Source organism: Parasteatoda tepidariorum, chromosome 2, assembly GCF_982258835.1.
Source record: "Parasteatoda tepidariorum strain Cologne lab strain chromosome 2, Ptep-v5.0, whole genome shotgun sequence".
Classification (NCBI taxonomy): domain Eukaryota; kingdom Metazoa; phylum Arthropoda; class Arachnida; order Araneae; family Theridiidae; genus Parasteatoda; species Parasteatoda tepidariorum.
In genome coordinates, this window is record NC_141756.1 from 65,031,703 (window position 1) to 65,057,374 (window position 25,672).

At 32.2% G+C, this 25,672-nt stretch overlaps 4 protein-coding genes across 4 annotated transcripts; 2 read left to right on the forward strand and 2 right to left on the reverse strand.

The window, feature by feature from the left end:
• Positions 1 to 5,975: 5,975 nt before the first annotated feature.
• Positions 5,976 to 6,809, reverse strand: LOC122272077 (solute carrier family 35 member G1-like). Its single transcript, XM_071188348.2, has one exon. The coding sequence runs from the start codon at positions 6,807 to 6,809 to the stop codon at positions 5,976 to 5,978; it is 834 nt and encodes a 277-aa protein (XP_071044449.2).
• A 5,701-nt stretch (positions 6,810 to 12,510) lies between these two features.
• LOC107437271 (solute carrier family 35 member G1-like) lies at positions 12,511 to 14,775 on the reverse strand. Its single transcript, XM_043055143.3, has 2 exons — positions 14,751 to 14,775; positions 12,511 to 14,661 (listed from the first exon to the last, which is right to left on the reverse strand). The coding sequence occupies exon 2, from the start codon at positions 14,621 to 14,623 to the stop codon at positions 13,604 to 13,606; it is 1,020 nt and encodes a 339-aa protein (XP_042911077.1). The 5' UTR covers positions 14,624 to 14,661; positions 14,751 to 14,775; the 3' UTR covers positions 12,511 to 13,603.
• A 4,985-nt stretch (positions 14,776 to 19,760) lies between these two features.
• LOC147815818 (uncharacterized) lies at positions 19,761 to 22,467 on the forward strand. Its single transcript, XM_087156597.1, has 2 exons — positions 19,761 to 20,189; positions 20,281 to 22,467. The coding sequence occupies exons 1-2, from the start codon at positions 19,761 to 19,763 to the stop codon at positions 22,465 to 22,467; spliced, it is 2,616 nt and encodes an 871-aa protein (XP_087012723.1).
• A 665-nt stretch (positions 22,468 to 23,132) lies between these two features.
• Positions 23,133 to 25,005, forward strand: LOC147815819 (uncharacterized). Its single transcript, XM_087156598.1, has 2 exons — positions 23,133 to 23,171; positions 24,541 to 25,005. The coding sequence occupies exons 1-2, from the start codon at positions 23,133 to 23,135 to the stop codon at positions 25,003 to 25,005; spliced, it is 504 nt and encodes a 167-aa protein (XP_087012724.1).
• Positions 25,006 to 25,672: the final 667 nt, after the last annotated feature.

Sequence of the window (25,672 nt, forward strand, 5' to 3'; positions counted from 1 at the left end):
TGAACTCAGACGAGTGAATTTGATCAATATTGGCATTATTTGCATGTTATATTTACAAATAATAAGTCAAAAGATACTTTGCACAAAATATCCCCCAAGTGGGACTACTTTCTGCAGCGATAGAAATTCAGTTTAATAATCATGTTTTTAGTAAAATATTGATATAAAATTGTTAAAAAAGTTAATTATTGACATTTTTAATAACAAAATCATCAAGATATGTAAAGATATTAGTTTGAAAATAATTTTCAGCCTTAAAAAACCATTTTTTAATAAAGAATTTTTTATTAAAAAGAATGCTTATTTCAAAACATTTGAGTTTAAACGATAGGAAACCATTGTACATTTTTGAACATTGAAATGGATGAAATTTAAAAAATAATAATTATTACATATTCATTAACATTTATAATATTGATAAATTTGAACGTAACATGCTTGAATTATTATGCCAGAACTTGCACTTCAGTTTCTGTCAAAATCACCTGATGTCCTATAAAATATATTTTTATGTGTTAAATCGTTTGATTGATTCATTAGAAAAATCTTTGTAGAACAAAAATAATAGTTTACCAGCACGTTTCACGTGTTTCTTGTGAATTTTATTAGAGATAGTATTTCTGTGGATTTTGTACTTCCGAGAAGCTTCTACAATCGACATACCACCAGCAACTGCTTGCAAACATTGTTGCAGCTTTTCTAAAGTGTAATCACCGTAGTTTCTCGTTCCAGGTATTTTTTTTTTATAACGTCTGACAATTTTTCTCTCGAAAAAAAAAATGAGTGAAACTTTGCACAAAGTAGCCCCACAGAGCATTTTTTTTCATTTTCCGTTTATTTGTTATTAATTTTCAAATTTTTTTAACGCTAACATGATATAATTGTTTATTAATGCATGAGTAAAAAATTTTGCATTTACGACAATTGTTTTATCAACGTTTTTGCGTTTCACAGCTAAAGTTTCCACGCACACTTTTCGACGTCCGACGTTCTCGGAAAGTTGTTGACATTGGATAAGCAAAACACTCTCTCAGATTGTTTTAAAATTCGAAAAAATGTATGTAGTAATAGAGGAGACTTCTATCTTCAAATTCCATACATTTTTAACGTGAAAAAAACATAATCCTGAATAGCAGCACTTGAAAAGTGCCCAATTCGAATTTGCACAAAGTAGCCATTGCTGCACAAAGTAGCCCCACATGACGGTACTTTGTTTTATCGTATTAATTTCAGAAATAGAATTAATAAATTGCTTGCTATAAAATTGTAAGAGCTTTAACTTTGATAAATAATATTACTGGAGCTAAACTTTTTATATTGATCGAAAAATTGCCAAAGAGCTAATTTATTGCAACTATTATATTATTGAAAATGAAAAAATAATAGACTCGATATAATATTAATGGAGCTTAAATTTTTATAGAAGAGTTTAACTTTTTATATTAATCTCAATGTTACCAAAGAAAACCATACCATACATGTTTCATCGTGTTTTATAGGTGCGTGTCAAGTTTATTAGGTATATGTTTAATGCAACTATTATATGTTGATTTATTTTATTCATACAAATGGAAATAAAAATATGCATGATGAAATATTGTTAGAACTTGAATTTTTATCTAATGTTATTACAATTTCCATCTTACATTAATCTTAGAATTTCCGCAAAAAGAGAGATTTAATTTATTTTGCATATTTCATAACATTCACAGATGCATGCCGATTTTTATTAGGAATATGTTCAATGCAACTATATTACACAGTTAAGAAAAAGGGATTCAAAGTTGAACCATTAGTAACTTGAACCACAATATGTTGCAAATTTGCTGAAACCGGTATCTGAATTATAATATAAACAGTTTAATCTTTCTTAGACTTGATCATGTGATACAATAATCTATATTATATAAAACGCTAATACGTACGTATGTATGTATCAATAAAACCGATGATATTTCTTTTCTCGCGCTGGCAACAGTTTTCATTTTTAATTGAATGGATTCGGCGCGCAAGAGCACGTAGTGAGCATCATATGGCTAATCCATGTTAAATAAAACGCTAATACGTTTTAATTGATAGGCTTCGGCGCGCAAGAGCACGTAGTGAGCATCATATGTCTATCTGTCTCCGATTGTCACCGAGAAAAAACGGTTGGTTGGTTATGAGTACTGAAATAGTTCCGTTTCATTGGCAGAAATGAGAAGTGTTATGCTATTACTATTTTATTTTGAATTGAGCGCTCTACTATTCCACGTTTTGTTATATTATTAGTTATGAGTTGAATGCAGTTTTAATATTTCATATTTATTTTAAGTTAAATTTCATGAATCATAAACAAAACCCAGGGACAAACTTTCGATAAAATTTGTTTAGATTTAACTAAACCAGTGTTTAGCCGCGGTCAATTATATGTTGGACTATCAAGGGTGAAATCCTTCAATTTTATAAGTGTTGTATCGCCAAAGGCCCAAATTAACAATTGTGTTTTTAAAGAAATTCTATAAAAAGTTTTAAATAAATAACTTCTATCCAGCTACTTCTACAACTGCTTCTTGAAAAACTTGGCTCATTGATTAAAAATATTGTTTTAATTTTACAGTACTGAATTTACTTCTACTTACATATTGCTATGACCTTCTTTCATTACATTTAACAACTTCATGCTAAATTTGAGGACTTAATTTAACAATGGAAACAATAACTTAAACACTACTTAATTTATAACTTAATTTAACAGTTTTATTTTAACTGATAAATACTGTATTATAATTTTAACTTTTTCTATGACTATACTCATTTTCTTACTCTTTGTTTTTTATACATTTCATATTTTTGTGATAAAATAAAAAATTTATAGTTGTTCTGCTTCTGAACACTGATGAAAACGCAAAATGATGGGCTTCATCAACAATCAAAAATATATACATTTATTTTACAATTTCCATATTAGGGTGGCGCCATTCAGAGAATTAAAAATACAAAATTATCTTTAGCGAAGCCGATGCTTTACATCCGGCGTTCAGTGGCAGACTACTATTTCATATTGTTTTACAACACATGGCTTTAGCCCTTTTGTGGGAAAGACTTTAAAACAAAACTTACAACAGTCACTTTTCTCAACAACTGAAACTTAGAATAGTGTGATTAAGAAAAATACGTGAACTGTTTGCAATTTCAAATTAATATTGAAATGTGCAGGTTTAGAATTTTCTACAGTGAAAAGTTTTCGGAACTTCAGTGTTCAAAAGAGTATACAAAAGCAAGACGTGAAGAACGTATCCAATGAGCGAGTAAAGCGAGCATCGGATTGCGAAACAATCTGAAATGAACTGCGAAAGCAGTTCCGGGGATTGGCGAGCACCAGCGAGCAGGGGGCGAAGCCTCCTAGTCTATCTTATTATATAAAACGCTAATACGTATGTATCAATAAAACCGATGATATTTCTTTTCACGCGTTGGAAACAGTTTTCATTTTTAATTGATGGGCTTCAGCGCGCAAGAGCACGTAGTGAGCATCATATGCCTAATCGGGTGAAATCTCACGAATTATCAAAACAATTCTCACAAAATAATCTTCATCGAAGCCGATGCTTTACATCCGGCTTTCAGTACTATTTCATATTGTTTTACAACACATGGTTTTAGCCCTCTGGTTGGATGGACTTCAAAACAAAACTTACAACAGTTACTTTTCGCAACAACTGAAACTTAGAATAGTGTGATTAGGAAAAATACGTGAACTGTTTGCAATTTCAAACTAATATTGAAATGTGCAGGTTTAGAATTTTCTACAGTGAAAAGTTTTCGGAACTTCAGTGTTCAAAAAAGTATACAAAAGCTAGACGTGAAGACCGTATCCAATGAGCGAGCAAAGCGAACATCGGATTGCGAAGCAATCCGAAATGAACTGCGAAAGCAGTTCCGGGGGTTGGCGAGCGCGAGCGAGCAGGGGGTGAAGCCTCCTAGTATAACTGGAACGAAAACAATCAATCAATTAATGCATCAATTTAATTCATTATTGAAGTTGCAGTTAACTTCCACTGTATCATGGCCCTAAGCAACTTATCATTGGGAAATCATTAAGAATTTCAATGATATGATGCAACTTGGCACCATATTACGAAGGTAGTAAATTTGAGCAGCATTATGGCTCAGCACGCAACAAAATCTCTAATAGTATTGATACGTGTAATTTTAGTATGACATTGTGGGGGACGGAGTTATCGACCATGCCAACCGTCATCTATCAAAAGGTACCTCGTGATTGAATCAAGTTAGCATGTCTTATATACCAGTGAATCGATGTTTTTAATATTCGTAGTGGTAGTTACGCCACAACATTATCTAACGGGTAAATTGTAATATTACATAGTTTAATCCTTCTTAAACTTGATTTTACGATGCAGTATAATTTGAACGTAAACATTGATCAATGTAATGCATTATTAAGGTTACATTTAAATTAAACTATCATGTTGGCGCCACACTAAAGTTGCAATAAGTTTGAGCAACATTATGTTGTACTAGGAGGCTCCGCCCCCTGCTCGCTAACGCTCGCCAACCCCCGAGAATTGCTACGCAATCCTATGTGGTTCACCTCGTGAACCATAGCTCGCTGCGCTCGATCGCTAATGAACACTATGTTCTAGCACAAAGACATAGTATATTATCATCAAAGACATGGTATTGTATAATCAAGGACACAGTATTGTACTATTGTAGAAGAATTCCATCAATGTTGTTATTGGCCTTTAAAAAAGTATATTAGCTATTTAGATTGTACATGGTGAAAAAATCAAAACATTGGCTAAATGAGAAACATATTAGCAAAATAAATTATCGAATGCTGCAATTACTCACCTAAATTCAACTAAATGTGTATAATAAATTAGTTAATGCTAGAAATTCTGAAAGTTTTAGAAAAAAATTTTATTATTTAAAAATATAAACTTCAAACCCTAACTTTTCCTTGTGAGATAATAACCCTCAAAAAGTCTTTCATTTTCAAGAACACAAAAATTTGTTTTATCGCCAAATGAAATATTTTTTGGTGATCAGCATTATTAAAAACCAATTTCTATATTAATTAACATTTGAGATTAAGTACATAACATTTTAGAACAAAATAAGGATGCTTTACATACAATAAATTAAAATGCATGGGTGTTAGCATTACCCGAGAAACACCACGTGGAGGTCGCCATGCTGCATTTCTAATCGGGGAGTTTTGATTTTGGCAGTTTCCCTTGCCTACTGCCATAGAAGTTTCAATTAAATTTTTTCTAAAAAACATTTCTTTCTGCAAAGCTCTAAGAAATTAACACTAAGCATTTAGAATTTCTTTGAAAACACAATTATCGATTTGGCATCTTGGAGCAATTACTGAAAGACTGTCAAATGACTTAACTCTACACAGGCCAACACAAAGTTGTCCATGACTAAAAACTTGCTTAGTCAATACTAAACTGATTTTCTCAAAAGTCTGACCTTTTGACTTATTTATAGTCATAGAGAAGGCCAGCCTAATTAATTCCTAATTGAGTTCAAAGTAAATATTATCATGTTTTTAGGGCATGAATCTAAATTGAGCAACCTGATAATGCTCACTATGGTTATTGTTTCCGTTTTTAAAAGCGCTATATGCTGAGTCACATCATGTGACATTTTTAGCAGCAATCATTGGTCGATTTTCTAACGTTGCCATTCGGGGAGTTGTAATGAGGCTTTTTTTTTGGAGCCGTGTAAGAGAAATATATATATATATATATATATATATTCCCACCCCCCTTTTTTTCATATGTCTTTAATTTTTCTTTGTTTTATTCTTCATTTTGAACTTGTATATATATATATATATATATATATATATATATATATATATATATATATATATATATATATATATATATATATATATTCCTTTGAATAAACACTAGGTGAGCCAGAGAAGTATTAAGCATCAAGTTTCTTGAAATTTACTTCAATATCCATTTTAAGAGCTTCAATTTTGGAGAATCATTCGGTAGGCTGGACACCCAGTTCCTAATTCCAACAAAAAATATGGATACCATAACTAACAAAGCTCCTATGATGCTGAAAGTGTCTGGAATCACTTTAAACAAAAATGTCTGCCATATAAAGGACAATCCTATATCTGACCCAGCCCTGACATTGGAGACGGGGCCAGCAAATTCGCACTGGAAAGCTCTGATCTGCAATGCTTGAGATAAGTAACTAAATATTCCGAGAATAATTATATACAGATTCTGCCATCCACACATATTCCACTTGAAATCACCAAAGATGGCTGTAACAGAAGCGAGTTCAATGATGGCTATGATACCTAAATTGGATAAGACAGTTGCATGGTGGACTTCTTTCGTTTTTCTTAAGAGTATTATTTGAGCGGTATCAAAGATGATTCCCGAGAAAGCAAATATAAGACCATGTATGTATTCCTTTGAATGAACAATAGGTGAGCCTGAAAAGTAACTAGGTATTTTGGCAGTAAAAATTAAACCAATTACAGTGAAGAGCACAGATATCGATTGGAATATTCCACATGGTTCTCTTAGGAAAATCCTTGCTGCCACAGTTACAAAGGCAGGGATGCTGAATAAAATCACATTCGCTTCTGCCAGTGGTAATCGGCGAAAAGCATAATAACTGACCAATAAATGCGTTGCCGAACATATGCTTCTGATTATTAATAGCACACGGAAATTTTTTGGTAAAAAGATTGTTTGGCGACATTTGATAACTTCTGGAAGATTTAAAGTTAAAATTGCGATATGGCGATAAAGGCACATTTGTCCAGGATCTAAATTATCGACGTATTTGACTATTACAGCTGTACAGGACTACAATAATCCCGAAATTATTGCTAGCAGTAATCCTTTGAAAACTTCGGAGTTGTTTTTTTCTGTTGTTACTAAGGCTTTGATTTTTTGTTCTAAACTTGGCAGAGCATAGGATTTACTGCTCCACCAGAACATTTTTAAAGATTCTTCAAAACCTTTTTCCTCAGATCATCTGAAAATAAAAAGACTTTTATTGTAATAAATTCTGAAAAAATCTCTGATGAAATGTTTTATAATTTTTATCAAGTAAAGGGGACCTACTAAACGCTGTATCCGTTCTCTGAACTTGTAAATGGCTGCAGCTGTACTTATGAAAGTGAAGGCAAGGTAACGTAAAAAAAGAGGTATCTTTGTGATAACTAATATTATTTTTCCTAAGATAGTTTTCTCATGTTACACTGTAGGTTGTACCTAACAAACAAATGCATGCTTTAAGCATTTTTTCTTTCTATCAACACTAGAAAGACTGAGCACTGATGTATACCTAGAATGTTTAAAGAGGCCAGTCTGGTTCTTCCCAGATTGCTTATGCTTAGATCATTTAAAAACCTAAGTCTTAAAACGTATTCATAATTAATTTTAAAAATAAATTAGAGATTCTGTCATCAAAATGCTACGGTATTTTATTCGCTTTGATTAGCGAAAATATTTGTCTAAACGGAGTACTGACTTTTCAGCTATACGTTTAGATAATTGAGTTTCCTTTTCTCTATAACTAACAATTGAAGATATGTTGAAATACTCTTGCTTTTTGAAAGAAAGAGAGGTATCTTTTACACTTCTGAAAGGTACTTTGCAACCAAACTTACCCGTGGTTAAGAGGTAACAATGAAAGCAAATTAGGGACAATAGTGGACCTTCCCATCATTCTGTGTATAAAGCCTCATATATGCGTTCCTGTAAGACTAACACGCGATTGATTACTTAACTTGGACTTTAATTGGATCAAATAATGAAAAGTCTTTTATACTACTGAATATTTTCTGTGAATTAATTTTTGAATTACAGAACAAAACTTTAGAGGTGCTATTTTGGTTCTCTCATTTTATTATCTTTCCAGCCGTGTCTCTATAGTGTTAAGGTCTACGATATTGTTTATTGATAATAAATCAGTTACCGACTATAACTTAATAATACACTCCGCCCTATTTCCTGCTGCCCATGCGTTAAACAAGATAGGAACGCCATTTATACGATTTCGACCAGATGACAGTTCTACGTAAATTGATCTTGTCGAAATTAACCACTTTACTACATCCAAACACTTTTTTTAAAAACCTAGTTGAAATCGCTCGAAAGCTAAGAAACCCGATACGGTCCTAATTGGACATCCTGCATACGAATTTTATTACAGATCTCATAAAAATATGCATTGGTAATGATATTAATCTGCATTGGTACATAATATTTGAATAAGTTTATCCACATGAACTTTTTAGCTGAAATCTTGATGGGCTTACGGGGAATAAATATTGGCTTGTATTAATTAAAATAAGAATTTCATTATATTAAGAAAGATATTTTGATAACAAGAAACAAGCTGATCGTCAAGAAACTAAAAAAATTGGCAGTAAAATTTCTGTACGAATGTTTGAAAAGTGCTTTATCTTAATTAATATTCTTAGAAGAGAGATCCTTCTCAGGGATTCTATTACAGCGATATTTCTTTTTAAAAAAAGAGCAAAAAAGTGTGTTTTCTCATGTTCTTCTAGGAATTTTGCTATGTAGTTTTAAAGCTTTTTGAAGACACTCGCCACCACAGAAATAAATAATTTAAGCTATGTGTATTTAATTCGCTACAAACTTTAGCTATGCCTTTATTTTCAAACACATATCAAGTTTTTCTCCCTTTTTTTATGTGCGCTACAAAAAATTTCTCAAGAATTTAAAGAAAAACGCCTTTTTAATTATTTAATTTATTGGTATTAACACCTTTTACTAGTATAAACACCTTTTTTTAATTATTCCTCTTTATTTTTAACTATTCTTTTTTAAATTGTTTAATTATTAAAAAAATGACCTTTTTTTTTTCTAAAAAATATTATGTGTGTGTTACCTTGCGTATATTTAAAAAAAAAGTATTCTTTGAATTTGAGAAAATAATTTAAGTGCATGGACTTTTATTTCTTTTTTATTTCATTCCTAAGTTGAATCATATAAACAAAATTATTTTTTAGACATAGAAGCGCTTAAAAAATAAATTACAAACTACCATCTGGGCAAAATGTTTTTTTCAAAAAATTTCTCTACGAAATTTAAACTTTGCATGAACTAAATCTAATTATAAATTATAATCACACAGTACTATAGAATTTTACTCACCTTTAAACGATTTCAACTTAAAATGATTTAAAAGCTCTAAAATATTACAGGCTTAAAATATCTTTTTTTTTCACTTTCAATGCTTGAAAAAATGAGCATTTCAAATTAAATGTGGTAAAATATAACATCAATACCTTTTAAAATGCGAGGAATTACAACGTAGCTACGTCCTAATTTTATTCAAATTCACTCGTAAAATTTCCTAAGACAATGACTAGTTTACAGAAAATGCGGCGTTATTGTTATTACATTTTATACGAATCTAGATTAACTATAAAATTGAGACACATGAAAATATGACTTGCACTTTTATGTTTTGGTGGTTTTACTTATCAGGATGATTAGAATTATGCTTTTGGAAACTCATTGATATCATTAACTTCTTGATTTATGGGAAATATACATTTTTTAAGACTTATGTGTGTCATTAGTATTGTTAGAGCTTGTTCAAGACAATAACTGCTGACATTTACAGAATTCTTTTTAACTAAAATGAATAAGCAAAAAAATAAATACTTTGTACTATCGTATTAATTTTTGAAAATCGAAACAATAAATTACTTGAAATAATACTGTAAGAGCTTTAACCGTTATAAATAATATTACTGGAGCTTATCTTTTAATATTAATCTGAAAAGTGCCAAAGAGCTGGTTTATTGCAACTATTATACTTCTGAAAATGAAAATAATAATGGACTTGATATAATATTAATCGGGCTTAAATTTTTATATCAGAGTTTAACTTTTTATATTAATCTCAAAGTTGCCATAGAAAACCATACATGTTTCATAGTATTTTATAGGTATGTGTTAATTCTATTAGGTATATGCTTAATGCAACTATTATATTTTCAAAATAGAAATAAAAATATACTTGATATAATATTGTTAGAACTTGAATTTTTATCTAATGTTATTACAATTTCCATCTTACAATTAATCTTAGAATTTCCAAAAAGAGAGCTTTAATTTAATTTACATATTTCATAACATTCGCAGATGCGTGCCGATTTTATTAGGAATATGTTTAACTAGTGGGCTGCTCCCCCTGCTCGCGACGCTCGTCAATCCCCAAAAATTGCTACGCAATCTTATATGGTTTGCTTCGCTAAACAAGCTCGCTTCGCTCGCTACTAACTTAGCTACATTGCAAATGCACAAAGTTCTAAGAATTTAAAACAATCATTCAAATCCATATAAAAACTTTTTTTTAAAAAAAAATTGCATCTTTTTAGTAAATACTAAGTCATTAAAATATATTTGAATTCAAATAAATGACATGTAATTTGTTAAACCTATTAGAAATGTGCTATAGTATAATTCGTGATATAAATCAAAAATCGTCAAATAAATTCGTAATATATAAATTCGTGAAAAAAAGCGCTTTCGACAAAATGCTAAAATGGAGATCTATCGTCAAAGACTACACACTTCTGCCTAGTTTAATGGTATGAGATTGCCGCAGCTGATGCTCTCTGGTTATTTCAGTTTCCGCTTTTAAAAGCGCTATATGTTGAGCCACCTCAGCTAGATTTGGCATGTGACATTTTTAGCTGCAATCATTGGTCGATTCGCCGTGAAAGAGAAATAGTAACGTAAACAAAACAAAGCAAACGTTTCCACCGGCGGAGCAGAAATACAGCCAAAATTTAGGAGCCACGTAAGAGAATTATATATATTAGATGTAACTATATTTCACAGTTAGAAAAATTGATTCCAAGTTGGACCATTAGTAACTTGAACCACTATGTGTTGCAAATTCACTGAATCCGGTATCTGAATTATAATATATACAGTTTAATCTTTCTTAGACTTAATCACGTGATACATTAATATAATTTAAACGAAAACACTGGTCAATTTAATGCATTATTGAGGTTGCAGTTAACTTTCACTGTATCATGGCTAGAACTGGGCCATGTAATGAATTTCATATCGTGATACGTCATCTGTTAGACATCGCGATATAAAAATGTATCGCGATTAATCATATGTTCAAAAATTGTGGATCAAAAATCTTTAACTTAATCAAAAATAAATAAAAGGAATAAAACTATTGCAAAAGAGAATTTCTTAAGTAAAAACAAAATCAAGCTTCATTTTAATTTTCAAGCTTTATTAAAGCATCGTTAGATCTTTTATTTATTTATTTAAAATAATAAAGTTGTATTAACTAATGGTCAAATTCTATACTTAATGAATGTAAAAATAAATTTAAAGGTTTTTATTTATTTAATATTCCATTTTTTGAAAATGAAATCGACTAAGGATTTATTTGTTTAAAAATGATACTGACTGTTTAACAAATTATAAAACAAACTAGGAGGCTCCGCCCCCTGCTCGCTAACGCTCGCCAACCCCCGAGAATTGCTACGCAATCCTATGTGGTTCACGCCGTGAACCATGGCTCGCTGCGCTCGCTCGCCAATGAACACAATGTTCTAGCACAAAGACATAATATATTATCATCAAAGACATAGTATTTTATCATCAAAGACATAGTATTGTACTTATGTAGATGAATTCTAGCAATGTTCTTATTGGCTTTTAAAAAAGTATATTAGCTATTTAGATTGTACATGGTGAAAAAATCAAAACATTAGCTAAATAAGAAACATATTAGCAAAATAAAATATCAAATATTGCTTCACTAATATTCTGCATTTTAAAGCGTGAAAATTCAATGCATAAATAAACGCGAAATATAAAAAAATTCAATGCATTCAATACAAACACTTAAACGTTTTTTAGACGTTTAGGTAGCTCCCAGTAGAAAAATATCAATTCAACAGCGGCCTTTTAAAGCATTCTCACTTCAATTAATTAATTAATTCCTAATTGAGTTTAAATTAAATATTGTCATGTTTTTAGTGCATGAATCTGAATTGAACAACCTGATAATGCTCACTCTGGTTATTGTTATCTGGTTGCTCACTACGTGCTCTTGCGCGCCAAGTCCAATCAATTAAAAATGAAAACTGTTGCCAGCGCGAAAAGAAATATCATCGGTTTTATTGATACATACATACGTACGTATTAGCGTTTTATATAATATAGACAAATATTGAAAGAATTTTTGGAAAAATTAAAAAAAATATATACTTTAAAGTACTATTGTTAAATTATTAAAAAGCGTCAAAACATTGCTTAACTTATTATTCAATTAAAAAACATATTTGTTTCAACTAATAGTCAAATTTTTTTATAATTAAAAACGACTGAAGATTTATTGGTTTAAAAATAATCAATTTCCATCAAGTTATTATACTTACATGCATTATAATATATTTACAAAACAAAGAAGAAAAAAACTTTTTATATCAAAATCCCTATTAAATTGCATTGCTTAAAATGAGAAACAATCATTTTTAAAAAAAAAACTAAGAATCTTTTTTTTATTCAATTTTTTTTTCATTAATAGATTGAGTTCAGAACGAAAATTTAGGATAAGGACCATTGCAAAGTAACAGAGTGTCTACTTAAAATAACTGACAAGCAATGTTAAATCCCGACAGACAAAATAATGCACAACGAAACTATCGCTAAGTCTCACTGAAAATAATTTACAAGAAACGTTAAATCCCGACGAAATAGAGTGCACAGAGATCACAAAATAGCGTAAATCCAGCTGAAAATAATCTTCAAGTAAAGTGAAATCCCAAAGACGAAAATGGCGCATAAGGAAACTATGTATGGCGATTTATTTCAATGCTGATCCTCGCACGAAACCAGGAGTTCTGATTTAATTCGCTCTTCTTCATTCAACATCACGAAACTAACATTGTCTTCGTAGCTTGACGAAATGAAAATCGTCTTTCTCAGCCCGATGACAGCGTTAGCGTAAATAAAACAATCCTCTCATGTTTAATCCTTACATGTTTACCGTTAAACCGCAAGCGTTGTCTTATACCAACAAATCAGATTTCTGATGCATCGCCAAAAACGAAAGTCATTATATCGGCCTGATGATACATGCTTTAAATCTATATTTCGTAATGCATCGATTTATAGCCCAGCCCTAATCCTGGTCCTAAGCAATTTATCATCCGGAAATCATTAAAAATTGCAATTACATGGTGCAACTTGGCACCATATCAAGGAAGTAGTAAATTTGAACAATATTACGGTTCACCACGCAAAAAAACCTCTAATAGTATTGATATGGGTAATTTTAGTATGACATTATCTAACGGGTAAAATGTAATATTAAATAATTTAATCCTTCTTAAACTTGATTTCGCGATACAGTATAACTTGAACGTAAACATTGGTCAATGTAACACATTACTAAGGTTGCATTTAACTTAAACTATCACGGTGGCACCACACTAAAGTTGTAGTAAGTTTGAGCGACATTATGTATTCCTTTGAATGAACAATAGGTGAGCCAGAGAAGTATTAAGCGCCAAGTTTCTTGAAATTTACTTCAATATCCATTTTAAGAGCTTCAATTTTGGAGAATCATTCGGTAGACTGGACACCCATGTCCTAATTCCAACCAAAAACATGGATACCATAACTAACAAAGCTCCTATGATGCTGAAAGTGTCCGGAATTACTTTAAACACAGCTGTCTGCCATATAAAGGACAATCCTATATCTGACCCAGCCCTGACAGTTGAGACTGGTCCAGCAAATTCGCACTGGATAGCTCTGATCTGCAATGCGTGAGCTAAGTAACTAAATATTCCAAGAATAATTATGTACAGATTCTGCCATCCGCACACATTCCACTTGAAATCACCAAAGATCGCAGTAACAGAAGTTAGTTCAATGATGGCTATGATACCCAAATTGGATAAGACAGTTGCATGGTGGACTTCTTTCGTTTTTCTTAAGAGTATTACTTGAGCGGTATTAAGGAGGATTCCCGAGAAAGCAAATATAAGACCCTGTATGTATTCCTTTGAATGAACAATAGATGAGCCAGAAAAGTAACTGGGAATTTTGGCAGTAAAAATTAAGCCAATTACAGTGAAGAGCACAGATATAGATTGGAATATTCCACATGGTTCTTTTAGGAAAATCCTCGCAGCCACGGTTACAAAGGCAGGGATGCTGAATAAAATCACATTCGCTTCTGCAAGTGGTAAGCGGCGAAAAGCATGATAACTGACCAATAAATGCGTTGCCGAACATATGCTTCTGATTATTAGTAGCACACGGAAATTTTTTGGCAAAAAGATTGCTTGGCGACATTTGATAACTTCTGGAAGATTTAAAGATAAAATTGCGACATGGCGATAAAGACACAGTTGTCCAGGATCTAAATTATCGACGTATTTGACTACTACAGTTGTACAGGAGTAAAATACTCCTGAAATTATTGCTAGCAGTAGTACTTTGAAAACTTCGAACGTGTTTTTTTCAGTTGTAACTAAGGCTTTGATTTTTTGTTCTAAACTTGGTAGAGCATAGGATTTACTGTTCCACCAGAGCATTTGTAAAGATTCTTTCAATGCCTTTTTTCTGAGACAATCTGTAAATAAAAAGACTTTTATTGTAATAAATTCTGAAAAACTCTCTGATGAAATATTTTATTATTTTTATCAAATAAAGGGGACCTACTTAAAGCTGTATTCGTTCTCTGAACTTGCAAATAGCTGCAGTGATATTTATGAAAGTGATGGCTAAATAAAGTAAAAAAAGAGATATCTTTGATAACTAATATTATTTTTCCTACGATAAATTTTTCATATTACAGTGTAGATTGTCCTTAAGAAACAAATGCATGTTTTAAGTATTCTTTTTTTACTGATAGCACTAGAAAGACTGACAACTAATGTATACCTAGAACGTTTAAAGAGGCCAGTCTGGTTCTTCCCAGATTGATAGTGCTTATATCATTTAGAAATCCAAATTCAAAAAACATAATCATAATTAATTTTAAAAATAAATGAGAGACTCGGTCATCAAAATACTAGTGTATTTTATTCGCTTTGATCAACCAAAATATTTGACTAGACGGAATACTGACTTTTCAACTATGCTTTAACATAATTGAGTTTCCTTTTCTCTATAAGTAACAATTGAAGATATGTTGAAATACTCTTGCTTTTTGAAAGAAACTGAGGTATCTTTAACCCTTCTAGAATGTTCTTTACAACTAAACTTACCTGTGGTTAAGAGGGAACAATCAAAATAACTTAGGGACAACAGTGGACCTTCCCATCATTCTATGTAATATTAAGCTTTATGTATGCGTTCCTATAAGACTGACAGAGAAATGATTACTTAACTTGGACTTAAATTGGACCAAATAATGAAAAGTCTGAAATACTCAATACTTTTAGTGAGGTAGTTTTTTAATTACAGATCAAAACGTTAGAGGTACTATTTTGGCTCTCTCATTTTTTCGTCTTTCCAGCCGTGTCTCTATAGTGTTGAGGTCTACGATATTGTTTATTGATAATAAATCAGTTGTGGACTATAACTTAATAATTCACTTCGTCCTACTTCCTGCTGCCGATGTGTTAACAAGATAGGTACGCCATTTATACGATTACGACCAGATGACAGTTTTACGTAAACTGATCTTGTAGAGCATAACCACTTTACTATATCCAGACACCTTATTTAAAAACTTAGTTGAAGCCGTTCGAAAATTAAGAAAGCAGATACGGACCTAATTGAACATCTTGCATACGAACTTTATTACAGATTATAAAACTATACATTGGTAATGATATAAGTCTGTATTGGTACACAATATTTGAATAAGTTTATCAATATGAAATTTTTTGCGGGAATCTTGATGGGATTACGAAGAATAAATATTTGGATATATTAATTAAAATGAGAATTTCCCTATAATAATAAAGAAAGATATTTTGATAACAAATCAATGCATTTGATAATCATTATTTAATTTGATTTATTCAATAAATACCGTAAACCGGGGCGAGTCTACCCATCCAGGGGCGAGTCTACCCATTTTAGTTTTATTTAATTTTCACTATTTTAAATTGCAAATAAAAAAAAGTTTTACCGACGGAGGACTTATTTCAGACTCTGAGGAAGATGGCGCTGTAGTAGTTTGATCCGTTTTTATTTATTTGGTGTCTTTTTAACCGACCTGTTCAAACGTCTTTTGAGAGATTTGTATTGAAAATCAGCAAACTTTTAGTTGGTGCTCCGTAAGTATATTATTATTATTACTATTTTCACTTTGGTTAAGTGATAAACTTATCTAAGACTAAGATTACATTAATTTTATATGAAAAAAAAAAACAAAAAGAATGTAAGTTTTGCTGTTGTAAACAAAAAGCCAGAATTCGCGGGGCGAGTCTACCCATTGGTATTTAGTTTTAATAAAGCATAATAATACAATTTAGAACTTTGTTTATATTAAAATTAAGTCATTTTAAATGAATTTGAGTATATTATTTTAATTCTGCATTGATAAATTTATCATTAATAAGAAAATTTATAGGTTAAATATAAATGTAAATATAAAATATGTATATTTTACCTATTTTTTCAATTTTTATATTACAAAATTAACTTTTTTTATTTAATGCAAGTTAAATAAATTATTATTTATTATTACAGATGGTTTGAAATTATATTCGCAAAACAAATGGATTTAAATGTTACAAAAAAATGCCACCTGAATTTCAATTTTGTTAATAATCTTTAATTATTATTATTTATTAATTATTTAATTGTAAATTTATATTAATTTTAATTTATTTTTAACAACAATAATCAGAAAAAAATGTTATTTTATAATGTTAATAATTATAAAAACAAAACTGTGATCAAAATGTGATAATCGATCAAATACTCAATTTGTGTTATTTTATGAATAAAAAAATGGAATATATAATAAAGTTATGGATTTTACTTCATAAATATCCTATATAGTAACTAAAATAACAATTTAATAGTAAAATTTGATTATTTACAATGTTAGCATTCATTTTAGTAGAATGGGTAGACTCGCCCCGTACGAGAGATTTGTCAGCAGTTCTATAAAAATGTACAGTAACAGCGTAACTGTTAATATTTTCTAAAATCGATTTCACAGCTTTAAAGAGGGATAAATAGCGATTCCGAAACACCTATTAAAAGCCTTTTTTCTTTAATATTTACAAAAGTTTGACCACTTGAAAGTTGACAAACTGAAAAAATGGGTAGACTCGCCCCGGTTTACGATATTTTGATTTTTTTTTAATCAAGAAAAAATACATTTAAATGACAACTTTAAATGTGCTTTAAATTGTCACTTTGAATGTGAAATGGGTATTGCCAACTTTAAATGGTCCTAACAGTAGCTTAAAATAATGAATCAAATGCCTGTTTTCGAAATATTAAGATGACCAGCATCCGCAAGAAACTAAGAAATTGGTAGTAAAAATTTCTGTATGAATATTTGAAAACTGCTTTATCTTAATTAATATTCTTAGAACAAGTATCCCTCTCAGGGATTCTATTACAGAGATATTTGTTTTTAAAACAGAGAGTAAAAAAGTCAGTTTTCTCATGTTCTTATAGGAATTTTGCTATCAGTTTTTCAGATTTTTGAAGACGCGAATCACAATAGAAATAAGCAATTTAAGCTACGCCTATTTAATTCAGGGCAAATTTTTAACTTTTTCTTTTTTTTTCAAACGCATATCAAAATTTACTTCCTTTTAAACGAGCAACAAGAAATTTCTCAATGATTTTTCAAAAAAAAAGAGAGAAATAAATTATTCAATTTATTAATACATATTAACATCTTTTACTAATATTAACACCTATATTTATATTAACACCTTTTTTTTAAATTATTCTCCTTTATTTTTAATTATTCTTTTTCAAATTATTTAAAAACATGATCTTTTTAATTAAAAATTTTGTGTGTATTTTAAGAAAAATATTTTTTTGAAATTGAAAAAATAATTAAGTGCGTGGAACGTTTTCAAAATGGAATTGCGTTAAGAAATAATGTGCACCAAAAAAATTTTAAAAAGTTTTATTCTAAATTAAGCTTTTTAATCATTATGTCTCATTGTTTGCGACGCCGTGCCACCATCGTGAAGATCTCGGGTTCTATCTCAGGTCGCGGTTTGAAATCCATGCGAATCGGTAGATATTGCTAACCACACTGCCACCATCATGCCGATGGTCACAAAACTTTTGGACGCTCAGCCTATTTCCTAATAAGATGTTGCTTTATTTTTTTACTTTTTATAACTTTTATCTCTTTTTTTTTTTAACTTTTTTTCTAAGTTGATTCATATCAACAAAATTATTATATACACTTCGAAGTGTTTATGAAACAAATTATTAACATATCAACAAAATTATTATATACACTTCGAAGTGTTTATGAAACAAATTATTAATTACCATCTAGGTAAAGGATTTTTTCAAAAAATTGCTTTACGAAATTGAAACTTTGCTTAAACTTTTATGTTGAATAAAATAAGAAATTATAATCACATAGTACTATAATTAGAATTTTACTCACCTTTGAGCGTTTTCAACTTAAATATGATTCAAAAGTTCTAAAATTATACAGGCTTAAAATAGTTTTTGTTGGCGTTCAATGCTTGAAAAAATGAACATTCATTTTAAAATGAAATGTAGCAAAATATTACATCAATACATTCTAAAATGCGAGGAAAAGCAAATTACAACATAGCTCCGTCGTAATTTTATAACACCTGCAACGTTGGAATCTTCAAATTCACTCGTAAAATTTCCCAAGATAATTTCTAGTTTACAGTAAATGTGGTGTTATTGTTATTGTACTTCATTCAAATCTAGTTTATCGATGAAATTACGACAAATGAAAATATGACTTGCATGATTGTTTTGGAGATTTCATTTATCAGGATTAAAATTAATTGTTTGGAAAATGATTGATATCGTTAACTTCTTGATTTATGAGAAATATAAATTTCTTAAGATTTATTTATGTCATTGTCATTATTAGCGTTTGTTTAAGGAAATAACTGCTGACATTTTTAAGTAAAATGAATATGCAAAAAATAAGTAGTTTGTTTTATCGTATTAATTTTCGAAAATGGAAATAATAAATTACTTGAAATAATATAGTAAGAGCTTTAACCTTCATAAATAATATTACTGGAGCTTAACTTTTAATATTAATCCAAAAATTGCCAAAGAGGTAGTTTATTGCAACGATTATATTTTTGAAAATGAAAATAATAATAGACTTGATATAATATTAATCGAGCTTAAATTTTTATAGCAGAGTCTTAACTTTTTATATTAATCTCAAAGTTACCAAAGAAAACCAAACATGTTTCATAGTATTTTATAAGTGTTGGAACTTGTATTATTACTGAAGTTAGCATAAGCAGATTTATGTTGGAACTTGTATTATTACTGAAGTTAGTATAAGCAGATCTAGTAACAGAAAGGGAGATGATTTTGTTGTTCTATTAAGTTTGTTGACATGTTATACGATATTAAGATTACGAAATAAAGTTTAATTATTATTATACGTTTATATTACGTTTTAGTTACTTAAGATTACGATAAATTAGATCCTGTATAAGCAGCGATTAAGAATCTTTATTGAGTAACAACAAAGTGGCGTCCGTTGATTTTGAACGAACTAAAATGTCTGACGACGAAGCGAAAGCAAAAGATGCAGAGGTTGCATTAGGAAACGACAAGGTTGAGGAATTACGGAAAGAAAGAACAAATTTGCGAAGAAAATTTACCACGACTTGTAATAAGTTTGATACGAAAAAGAAAGAAGAAAAAGTCGAGGGTAAGGAGCTTTCCTCAATATTTAATAAGTTAGCAGATAATGCCGAGCGTTTATTCATAGTTGATCGCCAAATATCAGAATTAAGTGATCAATCAGATAAAGACTATGATGAAATTGAAACTTATAGAGAGCGCTTTATCGAAATAAAAACTGAATACGAAGACTACTTGCTAGTAAATAAGAGTCATTCTGTATTATCTGATACAGAGCCAGTTGGGAAGTTGAGACTTCCGAAGATAGAATTAAAAGAATACGACTTAGTGCCACGTACTTGGGTTGCCTTTTGGGGCACAATTTAGTCGCATCGACGAATATGCAAGTATACGAGAGGCAGATAAATTTCAATATCTTCTTTCATCTTTGAAGCAGAGTTCAAAAGCTCGCAGTATTGTAGAAAGCTATCCACCTTCTAAGAACAATTACATTAAGGTTATTAAGCATCTCAAGTCAAGGTTTGGCAGACGTGATTTATTAATAGACGTGTTTATAAGGGATCTTTTAACTCTGGTAAACAACCGAGCCAACATTAACCTTTCTGAATTGTACGATAAGCTCGGTTCATCTTTGAGAGCTCTAGAAACACTGGGCGTAAATACTCAAAACTATGCTGCCATGTTATACCCAGTTGTTGAATCGTGTCTTCCAAGTGATGTATTAAAGGCTTGGGATAGATTTTCATTAAAAACTGAGGAGGAGGAGGAAGAGACAGCTCAACTTACGAAAGAGAAATTGTTAGAAAAGTTGATGTCCTTTCTTCGTCGCGAGGTAGAAGGGGAAGAGCATCGGGCGTTGGCCGAAAAGGCTTTCGGACAGCCTTCAAGAGGAAAAAAGGAATCTTCTAGCAAAGAAGAACCAACAGCAATGACTTTAACATCTTCTTTTGAAAAGTCCAGTAAGATTGAGTGCATTTTTTGTCAGAAAAGGCATACCAGTCAAGACTGTCATAAAGCTGCCTCAATGGAGCCAGAAGAAAGAAAATCAATTGTTCTACGTAAACGCTGTTGCTTGGTATGCTTGACGATTGGACACTTGGCGAAAAATTGTCGCAGTAGCGTTCACTGTCTGGTGTGTGGAAGGCGATACTACGTAATTTTGTGTCCGGAACTGCCTAAAGAAAATAAGGTTCAAATTCCCGATGAATCAAGAGTGGAAATGAATACGTCTACGTTATTTACGGAATTTATGCCTCAAAGGGAATACTTGAAAACATTATTGCTACGTTTAAGAAATGGAAATCAAGAACGTTACGTTAGAGCTTTACTGGATGACGGATCACAGCGATCATACTTAACCAAAAATGTAGTTAAAGAGTTACGATTAAATCCTTCAGGAACAGAGTTATTGTCCCAAGGATTATTTGGAGGTACGCAAACTTCCGAAGTCAGACATGGTCGATACGACATCACTGTTGAGAGCATCAATAGAACTTTTTCATACAACATATTAGTTTTGGATATGCCCAAGATTTGTTCATCTTTACCTCGCATACGTGACCCAAATTTGTTACGAGAATTGAAATCTCGAGGTATTGAGCTTACCGATGTTGGTCCAGAGATTCCTCCAATTGAGATGCTGATTGGTGCCGATTTTCTAGGAGGAATATTGACAGGAAGAATAGAATTTTTGCCGTCGGGAGTCACAGCCATAGAGACGAAGCTCGGATGGAGCGTTTTAGGCCAAGGAAAGAAAAGCGCTATGAATATGGTATCCTTAAGTATGCATCTTTCGGAAGTACACAAGCTATGGGACTTAGAATCCTTGGGAATCACAGATCCCACTGAAAGAAAAACAACTAAGGAGCTAGACGAAGAAGCCGTAACTTTTTTCAAAGAGACAATTCAAAAATCTGGTGACAGGTATGAGGTAGCACTTCCATGGCTAACAGGACATCCTCCCCTGTATGAGGGATATGACCAGGCTGAAGCAAGACTACGTACGGTCTCTAAGCGTCTTTTGAAAGACAATAACTATGAACTGTATAAAAATGTTTTGCTGCAATGGAAGGATGACAACATCATAGAGGAAGTGACGGGAAGCGAAATATCAAGTTCTAGAGCTTGTCATTACCTACCACATCATCCTGTTATAAAATTGTCAAGCTCTACTACTAAGATCAGACCGGTCTTTGACGCATCATACAAACGTCCGGGGTATGCCTCTTTGAATGAATGCCTAAGCACAGGACCTAGCCTGTTACATCAAATACCTCATCTAATAAGTAAATTCCGTTGTGGTGCCATTGGAGTGATTGCAGACATCAAGCAGGCACTTCTGCAACTGTCTTTAGCTCCCGAAGATAGAGACTACGTTAGGTTCCTTTGGTGGGAAGACAAGGAGCATATTAAGCTGAAAATCTACAGACATTGCCGTGTTGTCTTTGGTGTTTCGTCAAGACCATTTCTTCTGAACTCCACGATTAACTTCCATCTAGAGTCTCAGGAATTCCAAACAAAAAACCTAGAAAAAACTATCAATCGTCTGAAAGAAGGGTTTTATGTTGACAACTTAGTCACGAGTGTGGATACCTGCGAAGAGCGGGAAGAACTGCGATAACAAGCTATGGAAATAATGAGAAAAGGTTCCTTCAAATTAAGATGTTGGGCCTTCAATGGAATGCAAAAACAGAAAGACCAGAATGTACTTGGACTAAAATGGAATACATATACGGATGAACTCTATTGTGTTGGTAGTCAAGCATTTTTCTCAGAAGATAAAGTACTTTCAAAGAGAAAACTTCTTTCTATTGTCCACAGCATATACGACCCAATTGGATTTACATCACCTGCAACATTATTACCGAAATTATTGCTTCAAGAAGCTTGGAAAAACAAGATAAGCTGGGACGAAGAATTGCCTCCAGATATTCAGCAACGATATAAGCACTGGACAAAACATGTTGATCTCATAGAACTGCGCAGAATACCTCGACAATTGATGCAAGGATCTATTGAGAGCACTAGCTTGCATGTCCTTACTGATGCTTCTGCAGACGCTTATGCTTGCTGTGTATACTTACGTACTGAAAAGGAAACAGACACGTCTATCCAGTTAATTTCTGCTAAAGCCAGAGTAGCCCCAATGAGGAGACCAACAATTCCCCGTTTAGAATTACTTGGAGCCGCAATGGGTACAAGATTAGCATGTACCGCTCTTGAGGCAATACAACGGCCTTTGCGAATGGTTTTTGGGTCGATTCAATGGTTGTCCTTAGTTGGATAATGAAGGGAGAACCATGGAATACTTTCGTCGGTAACCGTGTAAGAGAGATACGAAAGCTCACAGATGTTAACAGTTGGAGATTTGTACCAGGAACTATGAATACTGCCGACCTACCGTCTCGCTCTTGCGATTGGAAGGAGTTGATATAAAGTCGATGGTGGGAGGGGCCCGCCTGGTTAAAGGAAGTGGAGAACACTTGGCCACATACTGAGATTACAATGCCTGAAGAAGCTTTGGTTAAAAGAAAGAAATGTGTCATCTCCAGTGTCAATATCAACTTACAGGAAAACTTCAGCAAAAAGCTTCTGTACTTTTCCAATAATAATTCTGTACTTTTCCATAAATAAGTCTATACGAGTAGCATCCGAGTTAACAAGTGCAGAAATACAGAATGCAGAACTTGCCGTCAAAAAACTGGTCCAAAAAGAACAGGCTCCTGATTTAATGAAAAAATATTCGAAGTCAATCCGATTTTACGAAGAGTCTGAAGTCTTAAAGATTGAAACTAACAAGGGAAACTAGGGAAGTGTGACTCGCCAATTTTGAAATAAACTAGTGGAATGTATGCCTTATGAGGAATAATTTTAGGGGGCAACATTCGTTTCGGCCCATAGAAGGTCCTGTAAGAGATAAAAAATAGCTCAATGTATAGAAAAATCGGTATTTTATTACTTCAATACAGACTATTAGTTATAGTAATTGTCTCATACTCCAATTAATTTTGTGGTACTTTCACGTACTATATAATGCATATTTATTGTCGAAATTGATTTCGAAAATTTTATATATCTGTAGTTTTTCAGAAAAACCTGTCAGGTTAATTTAGAAAAAAAAATTTACATCAAATATTTTTAATTTTTTTTCCAGAAAACTTTCCAAATTAGTTGGAGTATGTAATTGCAATTCAATTAATAATTAATTCACAATTAAATAATAGGATATTAACAATTAATTAATAATTAATTTTCTGATTGATACATTAATTAGCAAATTAATTAATTATCCAATTAATTACAAATTAATTGGAGTATGAGACAATTACAATAACTAATAGTCTGCATTGAAGTAATAAAATACCGATTTTTCTATATATTGAATTATTTTTTATCTCTCACAGGACTTTCCATGAGCCGAAACGAATGTTAATTAATTTACTAATTAGCAAATTAATTAATTATCCAATTAATTACAAACTAATTGGAGTATGAGACAATTACAATAACTAATAGTCTGCATTGAAGTAATAAAATACCGATTTACCTACATATTGAATTACTTTTTATCTCTCACAGGACCTTCTATGGGCCGAAACGAATGTTGCCCCCTAAAATTATTCCTCATAAGGCATACATTCCACTAGTTTATTTCAAAATTGGCGAGTCACACTTCCCTAGTTTCCCTTGTAAGTTGGTTTTGGGTGAAGATCCAGAAGAATTCCAGAGACCAACAGTATTACCCGATCGTCCTATCGTGAGACTGTACGTTGCCCATGTCCATAAAGTCATGATGCACAGTGGTGTTCAAACAACTCTGAACCGCATTCGAGAGCTTTACTGGATTCCTCGCGGTCGGAGGGTAGTTCGTGAAGTCATAATCAAATGCGTGGTCTGCAAGCGTCACTCAAGTAAATCAGTACAACCAGATACATCACATCTACCCATGGATAGAACAAAACGCATTTCTGCATTTCAAATCACGGGTGTAGATTTGGCCTGGCCTTTGCAACTACGTCAAGGTATCAAGGCTTGGATTGTTTTATTTACTTGTGCGGTGTATAGAGCCATTCATCTGGAGCTCGTTACATCATTGTCGTCCGAAGCATTCATGCAAACAATGAGAAGATTTTTGCAAGAAGAGGGAGGTGCTCGGTAATGTATTCGGGCAACGGGACGAACTTCACTGGAACAGCACGAGCCCTTCAGTCATTGAACTGGGAGGAATTGCAATCTCAATTTGCCTTGCAAAACATCAAATGGCATTTTAGCCCACCTGCCGCACCATGGTATGGTGGATGGTGGGAGAGAATGGTCCGTGGTGTCAAAGAAGTTTTGCGAAAGTGCTTGGAAAGGGCTTGCGTGACGTGCGAAAAAGTGCTCACGTTGTTGTGCGAGGCTGAAAGTGTCATCAATGGGAGACCACTCGCCTACCTTTCAGAAGATCCGAGTGAAATGACACCAATAACACCAGCTCATTTCATACAGGACATAAGAGGATCAGAGGCGCATGACATGGACATTGTCAACTCCAGGCATTTACTGAAAAGAGTGGGGTATCTTAAGGGTTTGCGTGAAAATTTGCGAAAACGCTTCCAAAATGGAATATTTAGGTGAACTTGTGCGAAACCCAAGATCTGGGTCAAAGCAGAAGGAAATTTCTGTAGGAGAAATGGTTCTTATTGGATGCGAGGGACTGAACTGGCCATTGGGTTGTGTTGTCCAACTGTTTACTGGCAAGGACGCAATACGAAGAGTAGCGAAATTACGAGTTGCTAATGGCTACCATTGCAGAGACTGTATCCACTCGAAATGTCTGTCAGTGA

Bases quoted from the DNA above. Each gene is read 5' to 3' on its own strand.
- LOC122272077 (XM_071188348.2), bottom strand. From the start codon at position 6,809: ATGTGCCTTTATCGCCATATCGCAATTTTAACTTTAAATCTTCCAGAA.
- LOC107437271 (XM_043055143.3), bottom strand. From the start codon at position 14,623: ATGCTCTGGTGGAACAGTAAATCCTATGCTCTACCAAGTTTAGAACAA.
- LOC147815818 (XM_087156597.1), top strand. From the start codon at position 19,761: ATGTCTGACGACGAAGCGAAAGCAAAAGATGCAGAGGTTGCATTAGGA. The intron at 20,190-20,280 runs GTTGCCTTTTGG...TCATCTTTGAAG, and splicing joins ACTTAGTGCCACGTACTTGG to CAGAGTTCAAAAGCTCGCAG.
- LOC147815819 (XM_087156598.1), top strand. From the start codon at position 23,133: ATGAAGGGAGAACCATGGAATACTTTCGTCGGTAACCGT. The intron at 23,172-24,540 runs GTAAGAGAGATA...TTCCCTTGTAAG, and splicing joins ATACTTTCGTCGGTAACCGT to TTGGTTTTGGGTGAAGATCC.